We start from the raw sequence: 26,372 nt of genomic DNA on the forward strand, positions 1-26,372 counted from the left end.
CCCCGGTTGCTTACTTACAAGCATATGCATGTTTTCTTAGCAGTTGGATAAAAACAAACCCACCAAACAAACAATTAACCCTTTGGCTACTGGAGCCGGGTGATCACTGTGGTAACTCTATGGGAATGAGTGAATTCAGTAGTCAACGGGTTAAAACACACTATGAACATGACTGACAAAGAAAGCGGACAAAATATACAGTTCGTCAGGTAGACAAAGGAACATCCCTTCACAGCTATTATGTAAAAATGTGTAGAACAGGTGTCACATGCATATTCACCTTTTTACATAATAGCAGTGAAGGGATGTTCCTTTGTCTACCTGAGGAACTGTATATTTTGTCCGCTTTCTTTGTCTGTCATGTTCATAGTGACAGTCAGTCAGTTTCCATGGATAGGGATTGTGTGAGAATGGAGATTGTAAAAACACACTCAAATAAATCCATTGAACAAAAACGGCATGTCTGTGCATAAAACTAAATCTCTCTCACTTCAAAATCGACCCCAATACTTTAAATATACATTTAAAAATATATATCTATATAAACAATATACATTTAAAAATAGAATTCTCAACAAAACATTGTCACATATGTAATCATTTCTTTAATTGATTTGTACACATATAATATTGTATACCACTCATGGAATATTTGTATGTGGTGCTGTGTCAATTATTCAGCAGTTGACCTCGAAGCTGTAGAGGTACCTACAATAGCCGCAACAAAACTTCTAAGAAAATTTGCCTTTTATGAAGCAGAATGATCAGATTAAGATCAATCCATTAATTTGATTGAATTTGTAGCAACATGATCAAGATGAATTTGTAGGCTGTGTATTTTCAGGGATCGCGTGATTAGCGGAGACTTTGCGCTCTGTGTGGGACTTAAGGGAGGGGAAAAGTGATGATTGAAGGAAAAAAAAATTGTGTAAAAACTGAGAGAATCTCCCAAGACGAAAATCCAATTGAATCCCCATTGAATGTCCCCATTGAATCCAATTTGGAGTAAATGGAAAGTGAAACAATGGGTACCCATTGAAACCAATGGGGACCAATTGCCAATTGGTTTCAATGGGTACCAATTGTTTCACTTTCCATTTACTCCAAATTGGGGACCAATTGCCAATTGGTTCCAATGGGGACCAATCGCCAATTGGTTTCAATGGGTACCCATTGTTTCACTTTCCATTTACTCCAAATTGCCAATTGGTATTGAATTGGGATTCAATGGGGGCATTCAATGGGGATTCAATTGGTAAATCGATCCAGTTAGAAGAACCAGTGATAAATTATTGATACTTCATAATCGATATTGGCAACTGTCCACCAATTTAGGTATATTCCAATCTCATTTGCATTAACTTCATCACAAAGATCATTTGAAGTGAATTCAAGAGTTTCATTTACAGTGACTTTGGCTCGTACAAATATATATACTAAATATGTATATTGTTTTTTGGTTAGTAATCATATAATCAATATATAAATCAATATATCTATTGCTAAAACGAGAATGTAATTGTAACATGATCAGACAAAATAATCTATTGGTTAATAATTGCTGAAGGAATAAAGAAATCACAAAATTGATGTGCATTATCATAATTTGCTTAACAAATCATGATAAATTTATTTTTCTGTGACACGTGTAAAGTGATAATGAATATTCATGAGATGCCTAGATTTGTTGGTTTCAATTGGCCAATTGGTTTCAATGGGACCAATTGAAGTCCAAATTAAGGCCAATTGGTCCAATTGAAACCAATTGGGGACCCATTAAAGTCTAATGGGGCCTAGGCCAATGGGTCCAATTTGTCCAATGGGGCCAATCCGGACCAATTGAAACCAATTGGGGACCCATTAAAGTCTAATGGGGCCTAGGCCAATGGGGCCAATTTGTCCAATCCGGACCAATTGAAACCAATTGGGACCCATTAAAGTCTAATGGGGCCTAGGCCAATGGGGCCAATGGGGCCAATTTGTCCAATGGGGCCAATCTGGACCAATTGAAAACATCTGAGGTCCCATTGAAACCTGTTAAAACCTATTGAGACCTATTGAGACCAATTGAAACCAATTGAAACCAATTGAAATTTCAATTGGTGTTCAATTGGTTTCAATTGGATTTTCGTCTTGGGCTGGACTAGGGTAACGGTTGCAATTTGATTCGAGGTTACCGGCAGATGTAATACCAAGTTCAGGGTTGGATATTGCACAGCAAAGGGGTGAAGTAGGGACTTGTTATTCTTTTAAAAAATGACCCAAGAGCAATTCTCGCCAGAGTATGTAATTTCTTTAAAAATACAAGTTGTAAAACTTGAACCACAGCATCACCAAAAAGCTGAGGAAATGAGCTGAAACAGCAGACTGTCACAGAGAGCTGTGGTGCATGGGCTAATCAAGGGGTAGTGTGTATAATGCTCCATGGTATGCAATCACATTACAAATGGTGTGATTACCAATAGACCAGGGGAGCGTTTCACAAAACTTGTCATCAATGACGAATGACAATTTTTGTTATAAGCTACTGAAATTCTTGCTTCTGATTGGTTATCAGCAGATTTGTCACTGAGTTTTGTCATTTGTCATTGAATAAAGGCTTTGTGAAATGGGTCCCTGTTCGTAGTTAGCCCATGGTTCAGATCAGTGACCCTAAATATCCACAGATCTTTTAAACATAGATAAATCCCACTTTGTGCCATTTGGAATAGTCACAGCTAAAGACACCGACGTGATTCTTTGTTTGCCCTCTTGAAAGGATTACTGTCACTTGTGTCCAATAGAATGTATCATGTGTGCATGCATGAATAATGATTACCGTTACATAACTTTCGTGAGCAGTCTCAGTGGGTTATATAATTTTGTACAAGTGACCTTTATCTGCGAACTGGTCTATTAAGAAAGGTGAAAGAGTCGATATGGATTACGGTAAGAGGATTAAGCCTACACTAAACAGGGACTCTGGGTACCTATTGTCACCTATCTTTGGTGAAAGAGTCAATATGGATTACGGTAAGAGGATTAAGCCGACACTAAACAGGGACCTTGGGTACCTATTGTCACCTATCTTTGGTCCAGTGATCGCAGGACACCAGGGGCTCGTTCCTAGAAACCGTCATATGTCTAACTTCTTGATTACCGGTATCCCATTGAAACGTGTGTTATAGAATTAACGCGTTTCAATGGGATAGTCAAGAAGTCAGACTAATGACGGTTTCTAGAAACGGGCCCCAGGCTTTACATGTAGCTTAAGACAGTCTGCAGGAGTGGACAAAACTTGCGCAACAAAATTCAAGGTCGGTAAAAGCTTCAAAAACATCCATTTCGACGCTTCTCATTGGCTACATTCTTGAACCAATTTTATAATACTCACTGACCACATTATCATGGTTAAGTACTACATTTACCTGTATGGTGGGTAATGGTTGGGAAAGAATTGATAGATAGCGATTGCATCATTGCAGTAACCATTGCTCTATGCATGTACATATATATATATACTCTCCCATGTTTACTAACTTCCTTCGGCAAGCATTAATCTACATATGCCACTCCATACCCAGGATAGAAATGGGGACCTGGTAGAGTGACATATTGTGTTTAGTAATTGCCATATATGCCATTACAGTGACCATATGGTAGGAATACTCCCCAGGGAGTGGAGATGGTGCACATTGTGCATGAATGAATCTGATGACCGGGGTAACAGCGCTGTAAAGCACTTAGAGATGGTATTACGTATTGAGCTCTATATAAATCCAGATTATTATCATTATTGTTATCATTATTACACTTCATATGGGGAAGAACCAAACCTGTAACTTGAAAATTAATTCTAAAAGCAAAAAGGATGGACATGAATCTAACTGTAACTATTCTTCTATCATACTCCAATATAACAAGAAGGGAAGAAAAAAAACACCTTACACCACTAATGAAAATGCCCTTCCTTTAGAGAGGTGGCATATGAAAGATCAGAACATATCTCTCCATTTCTGATTTCTGACTTATCTACAAGTGTGCTTCTTAAGTGCCCTATAAAACACAACCCAGGCTTAAAGATAAAGACCAGTTATGGTCATGCGATTGCATTGTGAAAGAAACGTTGTGGAATCGATCAGAAAAGGTTGATCATCTAGCATATAAGTATTGGTGTGTACTGCAAGGTTCTGGAATCATCAAAATGATAACAGAAATTTGGCCCAGTCTTGGTAAAGTTACAAGCACTGTACACAGAAAGATGTATATGGGACTATGCACATGTGTGCGACACTTGCGTTTATCTCTCACATCCCAATAGATAGACTTATTTACCAAATATATCAATCAGTAGGCGGTTTCCCGGCAAAATTGTTATCATCATAAATAGCAAAAACATATTCTTTCACATGATTGGTAATAAGAGCTTCCATTTCATGTTTTGAAATTAGGGCGTTTCCAATACTGGTCTTTACCTTTAAGCTTTGGGAAGTATTTTTTATTTAAAGCAAAAAAAAACACACTTTTTATTACTGGTGTTGAGAGTGGCAAAAGTAGAATATGCTTATCATGTAACGGTACACACCTACCCCCCCCCCCCCCCCCACCCTATTCCCTGATTACACAGACTCAATTCAAGGTGGTAATGAAGTAATGGTCAAAGGCACTGTGCTAGGATCATAACAATAATGATGACAGGAATATAGCTCTATTTATAATACAGGAGGCAGTACTTACAGCACCATAATAAACATTATTGTTAAAGCAACAAAAACCTCCAAGACACTTACTCTCTCTGCTTGGGTGAATCCCTGACCTGTATGTTGTCCTTGTTTACAAACACAAGAATCAGGCTAAATCACAGATATCATCTGAATCATAATCAGCATAATCAACGGGATGTTGTGGCGTGCGCCTGTAATCCAGCTAACAATGGAAGTTACAAACTGATTCAGCTGAGGACGCAGGTTCGAAACTGAGTCACGTCTTTTGGATGGCGACGTTAAAAGTCGGTCCCCAGACGTAAATAATCATACCTGATTGATACACGTCTGTAAAAACCAAATTACACACACACACAGCAGGTCCTTCCTTCCATCATCCTAACCCTAACCCTGCCATCATCCTAACCCTAACCCTGCCATCATCTTGGATCATGATCAGGAGGTCCTTCCTGGAAACCTCTGAACATCATGGATGGGCCAACTTCATAAACATTGGTAGAGTCCAGGTATGCTTTCATAGGAGGCATATTAGGTCTAACTATGGACACCAAACCATGCCAGTAGAGAGGGATGACCATCTTACCGATGATAGACCAGGTATTTGAGGCAGGATCGTAGCACTCAACGCTGTTCCAGTTCTGTCTGTCCTTCAAGTTGTCTCCTCCAGCAACATAGATCTTCCCTGTAATAAGACCAGAATGATACTCACAGGAATTAAGTTATCACTAAGCACGCAACTGGACCACTAAGCATACATATGACAATCTTAACAAGAAGATCATGAAGCAAAATACATGTAGTATAGCCTGTGATACCCACAATAGAATATGTTTCCATGCTTTCTCATACAACTTTGTGCATTATTTGATTAGCACATACACCCAAGATCAAGATACATGTACATGTTGGTTGACCTGACGATTTGATAATTGAATGATTTTAAAAAATAAAAAAATATTGAGAGTTATTTCAAAGAGTAACCAAATGCAGTACTTCTTCATCATCAACCTTTAACAAATTTCAATCACCAGTGAGAATATGCATTCTTTCCCGGGAATCACTCAACATTTTGAGGTTTGGCTCAATAATTTGTTATTCAGAGCTCTAAAAATTATACCAGATACACAAGCAGAAAGGGCAACAAACTATGCACATACCGGTACTGCATCCATTGTTAGAAAATAAGTTTTCAGATCCCTAAGTTGGCAACACATTTAGAGATTCATATTACATCTACCATTGTTTTTGTATCAGAATCAGCAATTTTTTTCAACTTTTCAGCAACATTCCTAACCATGTTTATTTTTTTCAGAGACATTACATTTTTTTGAAAACAATGTACAGTACTATCTATTACAGGAGAATATCATTGTTGCTAATTTGAAGGACAATATTTGATCAGTTAGTCCTAAAAATAAATCCTGAGGAACGAAAAGGTACATATTCTTAGTGGTACATTCATGGTGTATTGCACTTATGAATTATCTGGTTTTCTTTCTCATCAAGATTAGCATGTTCTTACATTTCGTTCTTACCATTTATATTGACTGTGACTTATGGATTATCTGGTTTTCTTTCTCATCAAGATTAGCATGTTCTTACATTTCGTTCTTACCATTTATATTGATTGTGACTTATGGATTATCTGGTTTTCTTTCTCATCAAGATTAGCATGTTCTTACATTTCGTTCTTACCATTTATATTGATTGTGACTTATGGATTATCTGGTTTTCTTTCTCATCAAGATTAGCATGTTCTTACATTTCGTTCTTACAATTTATATTGATTGTGACTTATGGATTATCTGGTTTTCTTTCTCATCAAGATTAGCATGTTCTCATATTTTGTTCTTACCATTTATATTGACTGTGTTTATGGATTATCTGGTTTTCTTTCTCATCAAGATTAGCATGTTCTCACATTTCATTCTTACCCTTATTGACTGTGACTTATGGATTATCTGGTTTTCTTTCTCATCAAGATTAGCATGTTCTTACATTTCGTTCTTACCATTTATATTGATTGTGACTTATGGATTATCTGGTTTTCTTTCTCATCAAGATTAGCATGTTCTTACATTTCGTTCTTACCCTTATTGACTGTGACTTATGGATTATCTGGTTTTCTTTCTCATCAAGATTAGCATGTTCTCATATTTTGTTCTTACCATTTATATTGACTGTGATTTATGGATTATCTGGTTTTCTTTCTCATCAAGATTAGCATGTTCTCACATTTCGTTCTTACCCTTATTGACTGTGACTTATGGATTATCTGGTTTTCTTTCTCATCAAGATTAGCATGTTCTTACATTTCGTTCTTACCATTTATATTGATTGTGACTTATGGATTATCTGGTTTTCTTTCTCATCAAGATTAGCATGTTCTCATATTTTGTTCTTACCATTTATATTGACTGTGACTTATGGATTATCTGGTTTTCTTTCTCATCAAGATTAGCATGTTCTTACATTTCGTTCTTACCATTTATATTGATTGTGACTAATGGATTATCTGGTTTTCTTTCTCATCAAGATTAGCATGTTCTTACATTTCGTTCTTACCATTTATATTGATTGTGACTTATGGATTATCTGGTTTTCTTTCTCATCAAGATTAGCATGTTCTTACATTTCGTTCTTACCCTTATTGACTGTGACTTATGGATTATCTGGTTTTCTTTCTCATCAAGATTAGCATGTTCTCATATTTTGTTCTTACCATTTATATTGACTGTGATTTATGGATTATCTGGTTTTCTTTCTCATCAAGATTAGCATGTTCTCACATTTCGTTCTTACCCTTATTGACTGTGACTTATGGATTATCTGGTTTTCTTTCTCATCAAGATTAGCATGTTCTTACATTTCGTTCTTACCATTTATATTGATTGTGACTTATGGATTATCTGGTTTTCTTTCTCATCAAGATTAGCATGTTCTCATATTTTGTTCTTACCATTTATATTGACTGTGACTTATGGATTATCTGGTTTTCTTTCTCATCAAGATTAGCATGTTCTTACATTTCGTTCTTACCATTTATATTGATTGTGACTTATGGATTATCTGGTTTTCTTTCTCATCAAGATTAGCATGTTCTTACATTTCGTTCTTACCCTTATTGACTGTGACTTATGGATTATCTGGTTTTCTTTCTCATCAAGATTAGCATGTTCTTACATTTCGTTCTTACCCTTATTGACTATGACTTATGGATTATCTGGTTTTCTTTCTCATCAAGATTAGCATGTTCTTACATTTCGTTCTTACCATTTATATTGATTGTGACTTATGGATTATCTGGTTTTCTTTCTCATCAAGATTAGCATGTTCTCATATTTTGTTCTTAACATTTATATTGACTGTGACTTATGGATTATCTGGTTTTCTTTCTTTTCAAGATGTTCTTACACTTTGTTCTTACCGTTATTGACTGTGACACCAGCACACACATGGATATCCAAGGTAGGAGCAACATCAAAAGAAACATCGTTCTCTGGGTCATAAACATGGACCTGATTGGATGGCCCTCCTATGATGTAAATGGCATCGTTTAGCAGGACACTTTTGCTACCTGTACAAAGAAATACATCATTATGATATTAAAATGGATAGAGTTCCTCTTGAAATGAGTTAAACTGATGGCATGGAAGTAAAGAATGATGATAATAATAACAACAATAATATGTCTCTTTAAAGGTACTACAGTGTACATGTATGTCCCATTTGCAAGCCAAAACAATGAAAAGATTAAATTCCAACGGCATTTGAAAGATAATACTAAATTAGAACTTCCCTCAAAACGAAAGGCCTTGAAAATGTCTTTAAGTGGGAAAATATTGACCATTTGTTGTCAAATCAACTTTAGTAATTACATTTTGTGCCATTACAAGAGTTTGGTTATTGATGTAGGCAAATGCTCATGTACCCTATACAGCTCATTTTATGTATGTTATTACAAGAGAAAAAAAAAAAGTCAGTCACTCACTCAAAAGTGCCTGACAGGGAATTCTAGAAAGTAAACAGGTTTCCTTGCATAATTTGATTGTTAGGACACTGCTAACATTTGAATTTCACAGATAGGGCATACATGACATATTCATAATTCCTGCAAAGTTCTACAAAATTTGATGTTGGCTGCAAATGGGACATACCAGTAGTATCTTTAACCAAGGGTAACCTCATCCTATACAATTCTCGGTGAGAGCGCCGAGTCAGTGCGATCATAGCCATAAACCCTGCTTTAGCTAGGCTACCATGATATGGCATTCAAACATTACAAGTTCAAGTTCAAGTTCATTTATTCAAAACCACACAAAACATGATATAATCTTTTACATGAAAAAGAGACTGGTAATAGTACATCATTAAGTGAACTAAGCTACAGAATATAGAACACACAAAAATATTCACGCACACGCGCGCACCACCACACACACACACACGCGCGCACGCACACACACACACACAGTCCTTAGTGGTCTATAAGCATTTGAAAATGAGGAATTATTAAGATACAAAGTAGAATTATGTCAGTTACAGATCAGCATAACTCAAATTGGAGTTATAAGATTCTTTTCAGGCATATATTTAAAAAGATTTATTATTAATTTGAAAACTTTAATCATTTCTCTCTGGTACTTATATTTTGTTCATGTATTCATTTTTACTGTCAATGACATTGCACAGGAGGAGATGCGATGGTTCAGTGGGAGGTCCCAGGTTCAAAACCAATTCAATGTGATTGTGCCCCTTGGTAATATTCATTACGAAGCCCCTCAGAGAGGACTTAAAGCCTTCTGTCCCCAGCTTGCTTACTTACAAGCATACACATACTTCCTTAGCAGTCAGGTAAAACAACCATCAATCAAACATACAATAAAGTGACAAGAAATGTGGTAGGGACACTGATTTTCCGCGATCACGGAAAACGGACGGAATTCACGGAATTGACCATTTGAAACGGAAAATGCAATTTCGAACGGAAAATCGCGGAAAACCCCTTTTACCCCAAAAATTTTTATTTTTTAAGAAGAAAATCGTAAAACTTACACTATTTTTGTGACTCGTTATGCAGTTAAAAAATATTGGGCCTCAAATCATGGTTAATAATTCCGAATATTTAGCGATATTCGTCAGATTCTAAGGAGACCGGGCGCTGCCATTTTGTTTCGCTGGACCGAAAGCGATCATTACGTAGACGTAATACTAGGCACACACACGCCAGTAGCGGTCGCTACGTGCGGCGAGATTGTACACACTCAGTTGTACAGTTCGAAAAAGGGGCTGGCATGTGCGCCTAAAATCGATCGATCGCGGACATGACAGCCAAGACTGAAAATGTTTTCGTTGACGTCGGTACTACTCAGCATTTTCGTCAAGAATATATCGTGTTCTGATACATTCAGCTGACTTTAGTCTGCTAGTCTAAGTTCGAATTTGAAGTTGGTAAATCTAAACATTTGATAATTTTTTGTAGGTCTAGCCTAGACTCTAGGGCCCGTAGGGGTCTATATTTTCACTAGTATTTTGCATCAAGTTTATCCAGTCCCGTCCGTATGTTTTTGAGTGGTTATCAGTGGCTTGTCAAAGGTGGCGGCTTTAATAGAACTTTTGTACCCTACAAGTTCATGTTTTAATGAAAATCTTATGTAAACGGAATTTTAGTTTTTTCATGTGTACAAAGTCTATGGCAAAACGGAATTTCCGTTTTTCAGCCCATCTGAAACGGAATTCAAGATTTTCTGAAACGGAAAAGGCCATTTTTTGAAACGGAAAATCAGTGTCCCTAATGTGGGGTCACACAAGGAATATATGGATGCTGCAAACCTTTTGATTTGAGCTCCAATGTCTTGATAATACTCCACGACTGTGTGGCCATGTCGAAGCATTGAATCCAAGGAAATGCACACGAGTCACTCTTCATTCCACCAATCACAAACAGTCTTTTATGATAGCCCACAACAGCAGGAAATGTAACGGCCTCTGGCATTGGTGGACAGGGCTGCCATCTCTCCCAGCCTGGGCTGAAGCATTCGACATTGTTCAGAGCTTCCCGACCGTCGTAACCCCCGGCAACAAAAAGGTGACCCCCGGCTACACCTGATCCATGCTGATACCTGAAAAGGTCAAAAGGTCAACAGTGAATACCAAATTAATCAGGACTCCTTCAAGCCTTCAATCTATTCCAATTGTTGTTTCTTTGATACACTTTCCAATATTAAAACATTCAACTTGAGTAATGGGCTAAGAACCGGCCATTTATAACTTTTAATCTTAACATAGTTTGCAAAGAAAAATATATGAATGACTTTATTGTGAATGGGTAGCTTTATGGGTTGAAGTCTTCCATATACTGTACTTTCAAGCAGTAACCGGCTTAACCCACCATTCTACATGTATCTCTTTGTTTGTCCCCCAAATATAATGTAATTATCTTTCTGGCAAAGAACTTCATAATTACAATAAACAAACAAAAAATACACTTTGTAATTAGTACCGTATACAAAGTCTGATTCAAAACCTGATGAACCCAACTTGTTACCTTACCTAGACGTGATGAGTGCGGGCACCCTACCCCACGTCTCTCGCTGGTCGTTGTCGATCTGATAGCGCCACACATGACCAAGCGTACCCTGCTCTCCGTCAAATCCTCCTATCACATAGATATCATTCCGGAACTTTGTCACATCGTACATGACCGTGTTGCGTAGCATGTGGGGCATGGCAGAGTGCTTACTCCATGATAGTAGCTGAGACCTTGGGTCACACCAGTAATGCTGTAGACTACTGCAAGACACAATCAAACAATGTGATATTGAATATTATATCCCACATACTAAGAATCTTGCTCTACGATTGGTGTAAAGCAAATCACGTGAGGAAAGATAGTTCGCCCATTATTGATGGGAGAAGCAAAAAGTTTGTTACACTGTGTAGATAGTACTACTATCTACACAGTGCAACGCACTTTCATTGAAGATAGAGGTACTATCTACAAAGGGCAATGCACTTTCACTGAAGATTATCCAAACGCGCACTAAAACAGGCGTAATTAGGCGCGCATTACCAATGAGCGCAATTAAAGAAAACACATGCGCGCACCTTACCCTCAAGGGGTTGGGTTAAACTTTTTGTGTGAATTTGGGCCTAGGTGTCTTTTATGTAGACGCATACACGTCCTTTTCTTTTTGTAATTAAATTGTTTCAGATGTGGAATATAAAGCAAATAATCACCTTTTGGTTTTAAGGCGATGGCAAACTATCACTTCCTCGTCGATCAGAATATATACACTATCTTTCCTCAGCTTTGCTTCGGAAAGATAGCTACATCCAGATCGCCTCGGAAGTGATAGTTTGTCCCATCACCTTCACCAACGGTAATTATTTGCTTATTATTTCACAGAGACATACATAAAGCACTTGAAATTAATATTAACATGGTTAAACAGGTAATACTGACAAAGCGAATGAAACAAGAACAGAAGTCTTGAGCTCAAACAGAGGCTGCCTAGAGGTGTTTAGTACTGTTATGTTTAAATACAGACGGTTGATGAATTAGGTTTCATTGTAAATGTATATTGTGTTGTGTACCACACCTAGTTTCTCTTATCAAACATTGAACACTGCTTTCTTGACTCTTGGCTATAAATCTTGGTGGATGCAAGTATCATGACACATAACGTGTTAACATAAAACTTGTAGGATGGTTGAAAATGCCAACCACCATTAGAATTTCCATGGTAATTTAAAGGTATAACTTGGCATTTATTGAAAGTATGTTTAAATTTGTAATCAATGAAAACAAAACTGGTTATAAACAACAAATTACACATCAAGGCTCTTTAAAGGGAAATACAACCTTGATAGCAAATTACTCTACAAGAAAGCAGAAAAATCACAGAAGCATACCATACTGGCGAAAGTTTGAATGAAATCTGACAAAACAGTTGCAATCACTATAGGTACGGGCTTGTCGAATTTGCTTAATCAGTATGTGTCTGCGATGGCGGACAACTTTCCCACTTGTTCAATCAAACAAAATGACTAAAATTAAATTTTTCAAAAATTTATGACTCGTGAAATCTCTTTGTTTAAGAGGATCTGCAATAATATATGTTGTGAAGTGCCCCAAAGGCGAATGTAATTGGGAAAAAATAGAAATCAGTGATATTTTTGTCACAGTCACTAAGTCACAAGCCACTGAAAAAAATTGACAATTTGAGATTCTTGTAGCTTTAGTGATCTCGTATTTTGAATATATTCATAATTTTCTTCTTATTGATCCTATTTATTCCAAACTTTCTCTTGTTTTTCTGCGTTCATCCACATAGAGTTATCACAAGGTTTGTATTGCCCTTTCATTCATTCATTTCTCAAAAGAAAATGTTAAAAAACGGTACCTGCTACTATTACCAAGCTGACTAGAATGCACTCCACCTAGAACAACCAATACTTCCACCTGATTGGTTGAGCTCCTTGGACTCCTCCATTCAATAGGATAGGGTATTAAATCTTCCTTACAGAGATGTGCATTGTGTAATACAGTCTTGCAGCCGGGATTGGCAGCAATGAGCTTATCATTTGATATCAAGTTCAGGTTGTCTGTAGGAAGGTAAGGAAGTCTTACGAGTCTTAATAATTCCAGAAGATGGCAGCTTCTGTCTTGAACATCATGAGACACCCAATCCATGATGCTCCGAAAGAGGTCCATCTCACTCGATACGTTGAGATTGTCTTCACCCAGCAGTGAACGCAACTGCTCAAAGCCCGCTTCTAAGAATGCTGGAGAGGAGGAAGCTTCTGGTAAGTTTCTAAGAATGTACCTCTGCGTGGCTCTCAGCAGCTCCTCACATCCATGGGCATCCGCAAAGGAGTACATCTCAAAACAGTTCTGAAAATCCAACTGCCTCCGTAAGAAGTCTGAGCATGCGTCCACCAGACGCCCCAATAATAGATAATTAGCAGAGACGAGTACATCCTGCACATTTTCCTCCGTGATTCGAAGCTTACCAGTGTACATGAAATCAAGAAGAAGACTCAATGTTGAACTGCAGGTGTCTTGCAGGTCAAAGGTCGTCCTTGACTCTTCTTTCATTGGTCCTGTGAGTAAGGCTCGGAAGAAGGGGCTACTTGCAGCAAGCACGACTCGATGGCAAGGGAACTCGGTGTCTCCAGCACGCAGCTTCATATCTGTCAATTCTAGCGCTTGCCGCATGGCTTGGAAGGAAACTCCAAGATTCTCCACCCAGGCACAGTCCTCATAGTCACAGTACTCACGCTTCTCCTGCTTGTCTAAGAGGTCATCCATTTTCTTTGATGCCTGCCATGGAAAAAGAAAGAATAGTTGTGTCTGAGTGAAGTTTGAAATTAAATGAAATTGCTTAAAATTGTGTGACATCAGTCAAAAATTAAATGCATGTCTAATTGTTCTTCTTTTTAAATACAAATTTTTATGAAATGGACATTAGAATAAACAGCAGATAGAGGATAATTTTAAAGTCAATCTTGCGTTGGTTTGAGCCCCATAGCAACAGCCATCTCAACCTGAAGGGAAAACTGTGAAAGATGACGACATTTTTCGAGCCAATTAAGACTTGATGAAAAATGTTCAATTGCGCCATCATAATATGAATATGTACGAGTCTTAAACGAGAACACGCGGCAGCGTCAGGTAACGTAGTGACACACCTAGTCCCTTATTCTCACAGCACTAGACAGTGTCAAGCTCGTTCTCAGAGTGCAGTAAATCATGTATGAGTACTGTATGAGAAGTGTTTTAAAATGATATTTCAGAAAAAATGACTATATGACTATACTCCAATTGTGAAAATATGATGGAAAAAACGTGTCATGCATTGAAGATGTGTCACGTACAGAGAGAGAGAGAGAGAGAGAGAGAGAGCGTTGCAAGAGGAATATAGGATCTTGTGCCAGTCAATTGTATAGTAGATCGAGACTGAAATCATTCATTAGGAAATAAAAATTTAAGTAAAGGTAAAATCTAGGATTCAAATACATGATTCCTTAGCATCATGGTGAATGGGTTAATAAGAGGAGGCTTCGATCGAGTCACAAGAAAAGTAGTTTTTGGATGGATTTTTCCTGGAAGCTGTTAAGGGAGGGGGGCTCATGTGCTCACTGAGTTCATTCAGCATGATTTTGCCATCAATGGAGATGAATTTCCTGACAAGAAATAGAGATTGAAGTCTGAGAAAATTCATTTTTATAGTTGGTCTAAGTTGTCTCACAATTACGAAACGAATTAAAAAATACTGTTTCAGTGTGTGCGACCGATTCAAGACTAGCCGCTGACGAGCGAATGTACTTTGATCAAATTTCACAGAAAATTATGCACTACCAAAGTACCATGCGTACTTTCTCTTCAAGATTCAAGATTCAAGATTCAAAATTCAAGATTCAAGATTTTATTGTCCATAATTTAATATACATGTGTAGAAATTTGTTTTCCATCGGTATAACATGTAATACATAAAACATAAGACAAAAACATGGTGTCGTGTGCTGAAAGCCAGAAGGGCGTCAAGACTCTATAAGAAAAAGTCTATGAGCAGGTACGGTCCTCCGGCTTTCAGCACAAAACATGACAAGACAGTTATATGACTTATGCATAGCAAGAATTTTAAATACAATTCTGAATCACATCATGAATAAATTCAGGTATGAATATAGATGTGAATATGAAAGTAGAATAGGATTAGGAGCAGCATCACAATCGAAATACGAGCAGAATGAGAAAGGAAAAAAGAGCTCAAGCTCGAAGGACTGATCAAAAGAGAGAAATATAGGGAGAGTTGGTAAGGGTCCAAAGGGAAAGGGGAGGGATAGAGAAGGAGAGATGGCATAATTTCCAATCAGATTATAATGTGTAGCGACAAATGTTACAGTGCATTCATTTATAATTCACTGGTATACATATTGTGTTTTTAATCCAAAATAGCCGCTTTAGAAGTCATTGAGAGTTCGAGGATTTGGTATTACGCCATGTCCTCAGAACTGGTTTTAACTCGATTTATTATATAACGATGTTTATTCATTAGTATTTTGATCACATGACCAATTAACATAGATGTACGCGTATTTATTCATAAGTATTTAGATCACGTGCCTTATTAACATACATGTGCGCTTGTTTTGAACCAATCGCGCTGTAGTTGATTGGCGCTCTTCTGATTTTCCTGTGCGGGAATGAGTGAGCTGTTTTAATATTGGTATACACACATGCTGTTATTGTGTTGATATTTGTACCTAGAAAATTGTATCCAACGAGGATTGAACTGCTACGTCCCCGGACCATTCCCGGTGGACGTGCTCACCTATTTACATTTTGTACGTTTTGCAAGATATATTTTGACTCTCTCGATGTTCAGCATTGACGACACTTTAATTCACCAGCAGTGAGAATAGAACATTTAATATGATCTAAAGCTTTTCTCACCTGCATTATTGTTTGACAACCTTTTATCATCGACTTCATATGATATATATTGTCTTGACATTTTGATTCTTCGACCTGCATCGCAAGTTGATCTATTGACCTCGACTGCATCATTATTGTATTCGATTGACTGTCTCATCATCATCATCGACATCATCGCCTTCACCAGCGTTGTCTTCATCATCGCTGTCTTCATCATCGTTGTCTTCATCATCGTTGTCTTCATCATCGTTGTCTTCATCATCGTTGTCTTCATCATCATCTGCACCATCATTGTCTTCATCACCGTAGACGTAGTCATCGTCTTCATGCATCATCGTTATCGTTCATCTAGCGTCGATCATCGTCTGCATTTTCTACGCGATCGACAACCAGCTCATCGACCACCGTTTTCGACTAGCTAGTTTCTACATCTATCTAGAACTTGAAGAAGATCTACTCTGAATTCAACTCCAATGACTCACGTAACGTTAATTATATTGTGATTGATGCTTTGCATTGTTTATCATTGTGATGCCTTATTTTGACTGACTGAGTGCCTGTTGTTGAGTGCGTACGCTTACTAACACATATTTTACATGTTTATAATTGCACTAGTTCTAGGCCTATGCCTGGTCTACTGATCTAGATCTGCTATAGTCTAGATCCACCGATATATTGTTGTATTCTCGTGTTGTGCATTCCGTACACATACACAAGTAGAGATTTGTTTAGCGGTTTCTTGAACCACAATATTTCGTGCCTATGTAAGTAAATCTAAACGCTGTCTAGCTTAGATTTGAGTAGTATTTTCTTGACTGTTATTATTCATGCAGTGTGAATGATATTTAACTGACTTGTTTTAGTACTGTTTTAAGTTGTACTGAACAGCTAGACAGTAGACTCCTGATATTTCGAGACTTGTATTCAGCGGTAATCATTAATACCATAGTGACTAAGTTGAGTCTCCTTTACATTAATGTGCTGTTGGAAGTTATCTATGTTTGATTATTAATAGTAACTACCAAGGGCCTAGTGATAGTTTAATTGTCTGTCACTGTTGAGATAGACAGAAGAGGTTTCTGATAATTCTGTAATCATTGTATCTTATGTGAAATTATAGAATATAGAACCAGTTTTTAACCATAATCAATTTGTCTGGATGTGATCATTTATTAAGTGTTTTCTTGTCTGGAGGGATACTGCTTTTTAGTAGTTTAATTAAAAAAGGGAATTATGTGGGATTACTAGTTAACACGCAACATAGTCCATACCCCCATGTAGTTTTCTAAATTGGTGACCCCGACGTGATCCCCCTGAGATAAGAAACATTTAGTTAGATTACCTTTGCTTATTAATATTTTTTGTTTACCATTAGGTAATCACATTTCTTACTGATACACTGAATTTAGATTTGTGAACAGTGGACGTGGCGCGGCGTCATGACTGAACCCAATACTCTTCAGCACCAAGTTGCTGCGCTCACGAAATTGGTCAAGGAATTGACCGCCACTATCGGTTGCATGCGGAGCCGAAGCAGCAGCATGAGCAGCAACCGGAAGCGCGACTCATCCGGCTATAAATCAGCGAGCACTTCTGAAGTTTGCTGGTATCATGAGAAGTGGGGTGACAAGGCTCACCAGTGCCGCCCGCCATGCACATATAGCAAGCCGGCGGAAAACAACTAGGCCAGGAGGTGGGCGCGACACCCCTCACTGGCCCTCTTCGTGACGGTCGCTTGTTCTATGTCACAGATAGAGATTCTGGGACACGATTTTTGGTCGATACGGGTGCCGCGGTAAGCGTAATTCCTGCCAACACCGCTGATAAGAGGCACCTTATGCCACTCGTTTTGCAGGCTGCAAACAAGACGCGCATATGCACATATGGGCAGCGTGAGCTCACAGTGTGTATTGGGCTGCGGCGTTCGTTTAAGTGGTCATTCATATTGGCCGATGTTTCGCAGCCTATCCTCGGCGCAGATTTTTTGAGGCATTACGGCTTACTAGTGGATTTGCGCACCAACCGACTTTGGGATGCCACCACTAGTCTGTCCGTACATGGCATCGCCTCCGACTTACCGTCGCTGAATCTCACAATAGTGCAAGTAGACTCCGATTCTGTCTACAAACGCTTACTTGCCGAGTTCACGGAAGTAACTCGGCCCATGTTTAAGAACTGTCCGTTGAAACATGACGTCACACATAGAATACTCACAACCGGCCCACCAGTTTCGGCACGACCTCGACGCTTAGCGCCGGACAAACACAAGATCGCTAAAGACGAGTTTGGCCGGTTACTCGATTTGGGCATTGTCGAGCCCTCAGACAGTTCATGGGCGTCGCCGCTCCACATGGTGCCAAAGAAGTCAGGCGGTTGGCGACCATGTGGCGATTACCGCGCTCTTAATCGCGTGACCGTCCCGGATCGCTATCCCATTCCGCACCTTCACGACTTTGCCGCACAGTTGCGAGACAAGTGCGTATTTTCCAAAGTTGACTTAGTGCGCGCATATCATCAGATCCCCGTACACCCTGATGATGTGAAGAAGACCGCGCTGACAACCCCTTTTGGGTTATTCCATTTCCGACGCATGCCATTCGGACTACGCAACGCGGCGCAAACCTTTCAAAGGTTTATTGATAGGGTCGTCCGTGACCTGCCATTTGTATTCGTGTATCTTGATGATATTCTTGTTGCCAGCGAGAATCCCGAACAGCACGAGACTCATTTGCGCCAGCTGTTCACAAGCCTCCGTGATTATGGAGTAGTAGTGCATCCTGACAAATGCCAGTTTGGAGTCGAAGCACTAGACTTTCTAGGGCACCATGTGACTGCCCAGGGCGCCTCCCCGATGGATGACAAGGTCGCGGTAATTCGCAAATTTCCGCGCCCTACCTCGCTACGCCAGCTGCGCCGGTTCTTAGGCATGGTTAATTTTTACCGCCGATTTATGCCTAAGTGCGCATCCTCGCTGGCCGCCTTGACTGATTTGCTGCGCAAGCAACCTAAGCGCTCTCGAAAGGCGTTAGATTGGTCCCCTGTGTGCGACTCTGCTTTCGCGGCTGTCAAAGAGGACCTCGCGAACGTCACGATGCTTACATACCCGTCTGTTGAGCTACCTACAAGCCTCGCGGTAGACGCTTCCGATCTCGCCGTAGGTGGTGTGTTACAGCAACTCCATGAAGGGGAGTGGCGACCGCTTGCGTTCTTTTCTCGCCGCCTCAAGCCTCCCGAGACTAGGTATAGTACCTTTGGTCGAGAGCTGCTAGCCATTTACCTCGGAATACGCCATTTCCGATACTTCTTAGAGGGGCGTGATTTTTTTGTTTTTACAGACCACAAGCCTCTTACCTTCGCACTCAAGACATCGCCCGATCGACATTCCCCTAGGGAAGCGCGGCAACTCGATTACGTGTCACAGTTTACCTCCGACATACGCCATATTCGAGGCGTTGATAATCAGGTAGCTGATGCACTTTCTCGCACCGAGATTGACTCAGTGCAATTACCGAACTCGATTAACCTGCGTGTAGTCGCGACCGACCAAGTCGATGACGTTGAGCTCGCTGCTCTGCGCTCAGACACGTCAACCTCGCTCAAATTTGAGAAGGTCCTCCTTCCGGAAGGGGACGCGCACATTTGGTGCGACATGTCCACAGGGCATCCGCGGCCGTATGTATCGGTAGCGCACCGTCGATCGTTGTTTGACAATCTGCACAATCTCGCGCATCCGGGCATTAAAGCTTCGCAAAAGCTTATAGCGGCCCGTTTTGTGTGGCGGGGTATGAACAAGGACATTTGTACATGGGCGCGTACTTGCATCCCATGTCAGCGCGCAAAGATCCAACGTCATACGCACTCACCGCTTGGCACTTTTGCCAACCCCGATGCCCGTTTTGCACACGTTCATATTGATCTTGTTGGGCCACTACCGCCCTCGAAAGGGCACATTTATCTGCTGACTTGTATCGACAGGTTCACCCGTTGGCCCGAAGCGATCCCGATAGCGGATGCCACTGCCGAGACAGTAGCCATAGCTCTAGTGGAGAACTGGGTAGCTCGCTTTGGAGCTCCAGCCACGATTACGCATGATCGAGGTCGTCAGTTTCAATCTGCGCTTTTCACTGCATTAGCTAATTTGCTAGGTTGTCGGACCATAGCCACCACGGCCTACCACCCGCAGGCCAACGGTATGGTGGAACGGTTCCATCGGCAACTTAAAGCCTCTCTCAAATCTCAACCCGAGCCGAACCGTTGGCAAGAATACCTTCCTTTGGTCATGTTGGGTATCCGCGCAGCTATTAAGGAAGACATCGGAGCTTCCGCTGCCGAACTAGTCTACGGGACGGCGTTGCGTCTTCCAGGCCAGCTGATAGTGCCTACGCGACACGATACTGTTGACCCCGCGGACTACGTCCAACGCTTGAAGGACCATATGTCTGTTTTAGCGCCTACAGCGACACGTAGGTCACCACAGACCAGTTTTGTACATAGGTCTCTCGATACTTGTACGCATATTTTCTTGCGTATCGATGCTGTCCGTAAGCCATTACAGCCTCCGTATTTGGGTCCGTTCAAGGTTCTCAAACGAAACCCGAAGTTTTTCGTTATTGAGCAAAAGGGCAAGCATGTTTCTTTAAGCATTGATCGACTGAAACCCGCATTTTTGGAAAGCGTTTCGGCTAGGACTACCGCGGCTGACGTGCCTCTAGAGGGAGAGCCTACCGTCTCCTCCCCTCTGCGCACAGCACTTCGCGCAACCTCTGCGCCTGCTCCTGCACCTGCTCCTACGCCTGCTCCTGCTCTGGTGAAATCGCAACCTGCTGCGCGTGTCACACGTTCAGGCCGCCACGTCCACTGGCCGCAAAGGTACGTTCAGGTTCACTACATTGAACGTGTCGCATAAATAGTGGTTATAATAATAATAATAATAAAAAACGTTACTTATAAAGCGCTTACCACCGAAGTCTCTAAGCGCTAATTTTCATGTATATTAATGTATTTTGTACATATGTTTCCTTTATATTTTTAATTGTGTATTTTCGCCCCTCGGAGCTTACGCAAGCTCGGGTCTAGTAGGGGGGTTAATGTAGCGACAAATGTTACAGTGCATTCATTTATAATTCACTGGTATACATATTGTGTTTTTAATCCAAAATGGCCGCTTTAGAAGTCATTGAGAGTTCGAGGATTTGGTATTACGCCATGTCCTCAGAACTGGTTTTAACTCGATTTATTATATAACGATGTTTATTCATTAGTATTTTGATCACATGACCAATTAACATAGATGTACGCGTATTTATTCATAAGTATTTAGATCACGTGCCTTATTAACATACATGTGCGCTTGTTTTGAACCAATCGCGCTGTAGTTGATTGGCGCTCTTCTGATTTTCCTGTGCGGGAATGAGTGAGCTGTTTTAATATTGGTATACACACATGCTGTTATTGTGTTGATATTTGTACCTAGAAAATTGTATCCAACGAGGATTGAACTGCTACGTCCCCGGACCATTCCCGGTGGACGTGCTCACCTATTTACATTTTGTACGTTTTGCAAGATATATTTTGACTCTCTCGATGTTCAGCATTGACGACACTTTAATTCACCAGCAGTGAGAATAGAACATTTAATATGATCTAAAGCTTTTCTCACCTGCATTATTGTTTGACAACCTTTTATCATCGACTTCATATGATATATATTGTCTTGACATTTTGATTCTTCGACCTGCATCGCAAGTTGATCTATTGACCTCGACTGCATCATTATTGTATTCGATTGACTGTCTCATCATCATCATCGACATCATCGCCTTCACCAGCGTTGTCTTCATCATCGCTGTCTTCATCATCGTTGTCTTCATCATCGTTGTCTTCATCATCGTTGTCTTCATCATCGTTGTCTTCATCATCATCTGCACCATCATTGTCTTCATCACCGTAGACGTAGTCATCGTCTTCATGCATCATCGTTATCGTTCATCTAGCGTCGATCATCGTCTGCATTTTCTACGCGATCGACAACCAGCTCATCGACCACCGTTTTCGACTAGCTAGTTTCTACATCTATCTAGAACTTGAAGAAGATCTACTCTGAATTCAACTCCAATGACTCACGTAACGTTAATTATATTGTGATTGATGCTTTGCATTGTTTATCATTGTGATGCCTTATTTTGACTGACTGAGTGCCTGTTGTTGAGTGCGTACGCTTACTAACACATATTTTACATGTTTATAATTGCACTAGTTCTAGGCCTATGCCTGGTCTACTGATCTAGATCTGCTATAGTCTAGATCCACCGATATATTGTTGTATTCTCGTGTTGTGCATTCCGTACACATACACAAGTAGAGATTTGTTTAGCGGTTTCTTGAACCACAATATTTCGTGCCTATGTAAGTAAATCTAAACGCTGTCTAGCTTAGATTTGAGTAGTATTTTCTTGACTGTTATTATTCATGCAGTGTGAATGATATTTAACTGACTTGTTTTAGTACTGTTTTAAGTTGTACTGAACAGCTAGACAGTAGACTCCTGATATTTCGAGACTTGTATTCAGCGGTAATCATTAATACCATAGTGACTAAGTTGAGTCTCCTTTACATTAATGTGCTGTTGGAAGTTATCTATGTTTGATTATTAATAGTAACTACCAAGGGCCTAGTGATAGTTTAATTGTCTGTCACTGTTGAGATAGACAGAAGAGGTTTCTGATAATTCTGTAATCATTGTATCTTATGTGAAATTATAGAATATAGAACCAGTTTTTAACCATAATCAATTTGTCTGGATGTGATCATTTATTAAGTGTTTTCTTGTCTGGAGGGATACTGCTTTTTAGTAGTTTAATTAAAAAAGGGAATTATGTGGGATTACTAGTTAACACGCAACATAGTCCATACCCCCATGTAGTTTTCTAAAAATGCATGACAGAAAAATACAACATGTTGAATCGACAATAAAACATGGAACTTGGAGTTGGAAGAATCGTCGGGGTAGGACGAAGAATCACCCTCTTTTTCCAATCAAAAACTTCTTCAAATTATAATTTCAAGCGGCCAGCCAGATGCCCAGAGGAGTCGAGAGACCTAATTAGTCAAAATTGTAATTAGGCCTAGACCTAGGCCTAGAGTCTCCTCCCTTGCATATTTTGAGATGTCGGAACCCTACACAGTCCAGAGCTTCTTGCATCTATCATATAGATCTAGATTCTAGATCTACTGTTAGGGAGGCCAATGCCCGGGCGTAAGGCTTCTACACCTACGATTGCGCGCTCGTCGCCCACTTCAAAAAATTAGCAGAGGGAAAAAAATGATGAAAAAAAAAAAAGAAAATACAATTATACATTTCACAACATACCTATAATCACGGATCTGTATCAGTCTTTCACCATTTGTTGATGATCTTGCAGATTTTGATGTATTTTAATCCAATAATTGTTGTAGCAGAAGACCATGACGCGCACGCACTACCGACTAAGAAAATCCTAGAGGGCGTAGAGGTTTGCTCACTAAAAACCTTCTCATTGGCAGAAGGTAGACCCTAAAAATATGGGATCCATTTTGAGTAAAGAACTTTTGATAGAGATCAACATTTCAGATGTTCACAATTGCCACTTCTAACAACTAGAAAATATAAAGAAAAAAGATTATATCTTTTTAAATACAGATTTTTACAAACTGAACATAAAGTACGATGTTTCTGTCAATTTTGTGTTGGTTTGAGCCCTATAGCTACATCCATCTCTTTGATGACACAGACGGTTTTTAAGGTTTTTAATTTTTAATGTTTATAATATTTGTAATATATTTGAATTTTAACGTAACATTTGTATTTTGTAATATATCTCAAGTTTGATGTAATATTCGTAATATATTTAGATTTTGATTTAATGTTTGTAATATATTTAGATTTTGATGTAATATTTGATTCTCATTTTGCATAATTTATAGTCGTACGTTTTAGTCATTCATATTTTGTTCGTTTATTGTGTTGTATATTGACTTTGTAAATTGAATTATTTCAGCTTCCCAGCTGCATGTTCTTTTTTTTCAATAAACCGAATCAAATCAAATCAAATCAAATGAGAAGGAAAACTGTGAACAGTGACGTCATTGTTCGCGCCAAAAATAAAGGGTATTGTGACATATGTCTGAGCTCCGGTCAGATCGTGCGCAAAGCCTAGTCTTATTTATAGACCCTAGTACCTTATTTTCACAGCACTAGATACGAGTGTCGTGCAGTAATGTATGAGAAGTGTTAAAAAAGATATTTCAGTAAAAAAAAAAGTCTACGTGAGCAGTCTATACTCCAACTGAGAATTGAAATGAAAGCCATGATTTGAAGGTGTGTGTTGTATGATACATGGTCAGTGAGTGTGTATGTTACGTATACCGAAAGGGAGAGAGAGAGAGATCGAGAGTGAGAGAAATATTAGTACACGTACGTTGCATGCGCTATGCATGCTGCTGTCCTATTGTACTCCGTATTGTGTTTGCTGCAAGATGGATGTTAATTGGACCTCGTAACTTCTCGATCGTTGATAATGCAGTGTCAGATTGATCTTTACTCATCAGGAAATACTATTGGATTTGGAATATCACCTTAAGGTAGGCCTAATTATTAATTTTAATTCTTTTCTAGGATTATATTGACTACAACCACGTAGATCTATGTTTATTTTTTCTGTTCGTTCATGAATGTTTTGTCCCTCCATGGCTCGATTTCAGGACTGCGGCTTGCAATGCAATTACCTAGCTGTGTCGGTGTGTGCGACCGATTCAAGGCTAGCCGCTAATGATGAACGGAATTTCGCGCGAAGTTTTAAACTTGTTGTCCGGGCAATGACACGCCCAATCCCCTCGGGCCTGTCTAATTATGAACGTAACTTTGCGACATGAAATATAATTGTTTCAAGGCTCTTACGTATGGATAGGCGTAGAAGGAAGCTGGATAAAAAGAGCTGGATATCTCCTATTTGATGGAACTTCTGGAGTCGGCAGATGGGTGAATTTTCTTAGTGAAAGAAAATACTTTCTTTTAATCTTTGTTTTATTATAAACAAATTAGTAATTAAAAAGTAAGATTTGGGCTTTGGCCTCCCTATTGGTACTGTAACTACATATAGACCTAGCCTAGATAGTCTAGACCTAGATCTACATGTTCATGTAGGCCTTTACTTTAGCTTAGTGTAAGGACTGGAACTCACTACCCTTCGACATCCAAAGGACCACGAACAACGACACCTTCAAACTCAAAGCAACCAACTTTTTCCGCAACCAAGACTCAAGCAATAAGAACTAAACAAGCACAGTGCGCACCCCCTCATCCTCCTCGCTTGGTTCCTTACGCCAGTTACGGAACGTTGAGGAGTAGCCTAGACTATCCCAGAAGAAAAAGAATTGTCTGAATTGTTTATCATTAGAAGTCTACTCTATTTTAACTGTAACAAGGTCAATATATAATGTGAATAACTTAACTGGACACAAGATCTATTTGACTCGACTTTGACTCAACCTAGTTTAGAACAGTTACAGGTCGGCCCGAGACCAGAGACAACACCCAACCCGTTTTGATCGTTCCCTACGCCGGACCGATTGGGGACAGAAAAGTTGAAGCGAAGGGTCTGCTGCAGTCATTAGTACACTAGATCTAGACTCTAGTAGGCTATAAAAGCGAAATTACTATGTTAGCACACAAAACTCAAAAGCACATTGCACCCTCACCTGTCTTTCAAATTCTAAATTAATTAATCAGCGATGTGGCCTGGGCTATGCTGGCCTCTCATTCTGCATTTCCCAAATTTTCGATCTGCGCTAGCGCTATCCACATCAGCTAGCTGCAACATAACAACAGTCAACTGTTCGGTTGTTGTTGTTCGTTTGGTATTAAAATGACTATTAGTCAAATTTGACTATTGTTGCCAGTCATGGTGATGTAAACGAGACAAATAAATAAGGAAATAAAAGGGGAAATAAAGTAACATGCAGACTGGCCCCTCATCAGCAGGCACGTAGCCAGAATTTGATGTGTTTTTTTTTTTTTTTTTTTTTTTTTTTTTTTTTTTTTTGGGGGGGGGGGGGGGGGGGGGAGGGGGATGGGCACGTACGTGTAATCGATCGACGTCCTGGGGAGGGGTCTAAAAAAATTCAACCGATCTTGGACATTTTTGGAGCCCCCCCCCCCCCCCCCCCCCCCCCCCCCCCTCCGTGGCTAC

At 39.6% G+C, this 26,372-nt stretch overlaps 1 protein-coding gene and 1 long non-coding RNA gene across 3 annotated transcripts; both read right to left on the reverse strand.

Annotated features, from left to right (window-relative positions):
* Positions 1-2,252: 2,252 nt before the first annotated feature.
* LOC115922943 lies at positions 2,253-4,151 on the reverse strand. Its single transcript, XR_004063687.1, has 2 exons — positions 3,064-4,151; positions 2,253-2,979 (listed from the first exon to the last, which is right to left on the reverse strand). It is a non-coding gene; the product is annotated as an uncharacterized LOC115922943 (long non-coding RNA).
* An 872-nt stretch (positions 4,152-5,023) lies between these two features.
* Positions 5,024-26,021, reverse strand: LOC580996 (kelch-like protein 12). 2 transcript variants are annotated; one of them, XM_030982728.1, is made up of 6 exons: positions 25,882-26,021; positions 13,109-14,028; positions 11,256-11,492; positions 10,536-10,825; positions 8,131-8,280; positions 5,024-5,385 (listed from the first exon to the last, which is right to left on the reverse strand). In XM_030982728.1, the coding sequence occupies exons 2-6, from the start codon at positions 14,014-14,016 to the stop codon at positions 5,123-5,125; spliced, it is 1,848 nt and encodes a 615-aa protein (XP_030838588.1). In that variant the 5' UTR covers positions 14,017-14,028; positions 25,882-26,021; the 3' UTR covers positions 5,024-5,122. The 2 variants fall into 2 exon arrangements, with proteins under 2 accessions (XP_030838588.1, XP_030838587.1); XM_030982727.1 differs by having other exon boundaries at positions 5,025-5,385; positions 11,256-11,495; positions 25,882-26,020.
* Positions 26,022-26,372: the final 351 nt, after the last annotated feature.

The sequence above is a fragment of the Strongylocentrotus purpuratus genome, unplaced genomic scaffold (assembly GCF_000002235.5).
Source record: "Strongylocentrotus purpuratus isolate Spur 01 unplaced genomic scaffold, Spur_5.0 spur5_scaffold_13, whole genome shotgun sequence".
NCBI classification, from domain to species: Eukaryota; Metazoa; Echinodermata; class Echinoidea; order Camarodonta; family Strongylocentrotidae; genus Strongylocentrotus; species Strongylocentrotus purpuratus.